Genomic DNA, 3,178 nt, shown 5'->3' with positions numbered 1-3,178 from the left:
TGATATAAATAATTTATACATTCAATCCAACTAGTATAGAATTGAAACAATATATATTGTTTCATATTTTTATATCATGTGACATTTTTTAAATTGTTAGCGCTGCTCAAATAAAAAATACAAAAATAAAAAAAGGAAAAAGTTTGTTGATTCAAGAGGACCCTTATTATTAGTTAGTTTTTTTCTTATACTCCTCTAGTTAGTTCGTAAGCCAGTTCTATTGGCAAAAGTTCCTTTTAAAAAATTACTTGAGTGTCCATTATTGAAGCATTAATTTGTATAACTGGAAAATGCAAATCACTGTGGTATGTCTCGTAATCATAGAAAGTAAAAATAGAGCATCAAGAATTTGTTGGGAATTCCGAAAGTTGCATCACAAAATAGAGCAACTTTGGTTGTAATTGTCATAAACAGGCTGACATACTGGATAATACTGTACGCATGGAGGGTTAATTGGTGGGCAACATTGTAATTTGCACTTTTCTTCTTCTTCCTTCTTCTTCTTCTTTTCTTCTTCTTCCTTCTTCTTCTTTTCTTCGGCCTCTTTGTTAGGAGGTTTCACTTCTTCCACACTCACAATGCTAGCGCACCTGAATTTCCTCTTTAGGCACTTCATTAGTTCAAAAGAATCAATTCCTTCTCCTATCACCACCAAATGACTTTTTTCCTTGTCTATATTTACCGATGTAACCCCTGCAATGAGTCAATCCACTCAGCTCTCATGCTTTTTTCTATACAAAATTAATTGATTCATTTATTTAGAATTTAGATGGAACGCATTATTCTTTTAAAATTATGAGTTTAGAATTTATTATTTGGTGAATTTGATGATTCATAACTTATAACCATCTATGTTCATTCAGAAATTACTGATCGGTTAAATTAAAACTATAGAATATAAGATCCACCTGCCTCAATAACATTATATTAGAAGAATAAAAAGTGTCAAGAGCTCCTTCCTCGAATATCAATGTTCATATATAGGAGATGAAAAGCAAAGAATTAGAAAAATCACACACATACCTCGAATATTTACAGCAATCTGCATTGCCTTTGATCTGCTCTTGTCAGTGCTCAGTGGGAGATCAATCACGACCTTTTGCTGTATAACAAATTGACATTAGATTAGCCAAGGACAGAACAAACGACAAAGAAAGCAATTCGAGATCAGTCTTGTTTCAACTTACCTTCATGCTCAAAGCTATATGTGCAGCAATTTCTAGGAGTCAAACGTTACATGCTGATGAAGGGAAACTGGGAGGGGCAGGGGTACGCCTATATAAAAGATGCTTATGATACAGAAATTTAAGACATGGCTGTGTGTCTTATTTTGACCAACTCAACTCTAACTCGATTCAATACAAACACAATATACACAAATAAACTAATGTACTAATCATAACCCGAGAAGCCTATACGCTAAAACAACTACTTCATTCCAATTGGCGTGATGCAGTTCCTAGCGCGAAGGTCAAGCTGACTAATATTTTTGTGAATTCAGATATAGGATTTTTTGAATTTTAAAAATAAATTTATATATTCAAAAATTATATAAAAAGTATTGCAAGTCACAATAGTTAACAATTCAAAATATTCAAGTATTTACAAAAAATAAGGTCAAAGAGAATCTCTTTGACTCTCCAAATTGTAAATGTGTCACATACAATGGAACGAATGAAGTATCTCATACCACTTTTTATTAAGAGATATTTACAAGAAAGTACCAAATGCGTGTACAGATGCAAATTTAGATACTCAACATATTAATTTGTTAGCACATAAAGAAAGAGAAAAAAAAATTGATGTGAAGCTTATTCATCTCAAATATGTACCTTATATTTATATTTTTATATATATATATATATATATATATATATATATATATATATATATATATATATATATATATAAGGGAATGATTCTTTACCAACTAACAATAAAGAGACTGACCTTCTGTTTATTTAATTAAAGACCTAGTAACTCCAAAGTCTTCTCAATTAATATATTAATTTGTTGACAATGAAGTGGTTCATGTCACATACTTGACAAAGATATGACAACGCAAGTAGCATACCGAGGGGTGTACAAGAAAATTGACATCAAACTAATAATTCGAATTAAACAAAAATAATTAGAACTAGTGAATCGATTTGATTTAGTTTGGTATTAAAAACAATTTGACCATAATTTGTTTGGCTTGGTTTTAGCTAAATAGTCAAATCGAAACCAAACTAACCCGATATAATATGTATATAATTTTTAAAATATTTTGTACATAATATTTGTTATAATATAATTTATAAATATTTTTTAAACTTTTCATAGTTTTTATCTTTTATGTATTATTTCAGGCTTGGAATTAGAATTTTTGAATAATCCAATAAGTTTTATAACCCATAAATGTTAGTAACTTATATAAGTCCAAAACATAACAAAATCAATACTAATGCTAACAAAAAAAATCAATCTAACATTAGGGATAGCAATGGTGTTGAATAATATCTATTTTTTTTAGTTTTGCATTGGATTAAACAGTAAAAATACATAACTTAATTTTATTTTTTTCTTTAGTGTTTAGTCATATAATTTATAGTACTTATTAGTTGTACTTATTTTAGCACGACTTAGTATATTTAGATTATTTTTTCGAGAATCAATTCGGATTCATGCCAGGGCGATCCATTTGATACGCCTAAATTACACCCTTGTTTAGAGTATAAAGCGACTGTAGCAAAAATAGTGACCCAAAGAATTGAGATCGTATCCACAAGGAGTTATAATAAGTTGTTACGGTAGATACCCAAGTTATGTGACCCAAAATATATTAAATTATATGTCATGACCCAAAATTCCAACTAATGGGGTCGTGATGGCGCCTAACACCGCTTGCTAGGCAAGCCACCACTTAACAATAAATAAAGAAATGAGACTAACAGAAAACGGCATAATAGTATAGAACAAGAGTAAAAATCTTAAATACATAAATAAGTCCAAAATCAAACGCTCTACACAACCTCCGAAGATTTGATATCGTGGCGTACATGAGCTACTAAGAATACTATATACAATATCTGCAACGAATATAATAATGTCTGGCCAAATAAATAGTAACAGGGAAAATGGGAAGAAAAATCTAGGGCCAGCGGACGTTTGTGCAGCTCTACCTCGAGTCATCTAA

General features: G+C 30.2%; 1 protein-coding gene across 2 annotated transcripts; it reads right to left on the bottom strand.

Annotated features, from left to right (window-relative positions):
- Nucleotides 1-284: 284 nt before the first annotated feature.
- LOC107826596 (heavy metal-associated isoprenylated plant protein 47-like) lies at nucleotides 285-1,413 on the bottom strand. 2 transcript variants are annotated; one of them, XM_075242210.1, is made up of 3 exons: nucleotides 1,188-1,413; nucleotides 1,024-1,096; nucleotides 285-693 (listed from the first exon to the last, which is right to left on the bottom strand). In XM_075242210.1, the coding sequence occupies exons 1-3, from the start codon at nucleotides 1,191-1,193 to the stop codon at nucleotides 374-376; spliced, it is 399 nt and encodes a 132-aa protein (XP_075098311.1). In that variant the 5' UTR covers nucleotides 1,194-1,413; the 3' UTR covers nucleotides 285-373. The 2 variants fall into 2 exon arrangements, with proteins under 2 accessions (XP_075098311.1, XP_016509070.1); XM_016653584.2 differs by having other exon boundaries at nucleotides 1,024-1,102; nucleotides 1,188-1,405.
- Between the last annotated feature and the right edge of the window lie 1,765 nt (nucleotides 1,414-3,178).

This window comes from Nicotiana tabacum, chromosome 21, assembly GCF_000715075.1.
Source record: "Nicotiana tabacum cultivar K326 chromosome 21, ASM71507v2, whole genome shotgun sequence".
Taxonomy (NCBI): Eukaryota; Viridiplantae; Streptophyta; class Magnoliopsida; order Solanales; family Solanaceae; genus Nicotiana; species Nicotiana tabacum.
The sequence above is the reverse complement of the archived record's forward strand: the minus strand, read 5'-3'. Positions and strand labels throughout refer to the sequence as shown.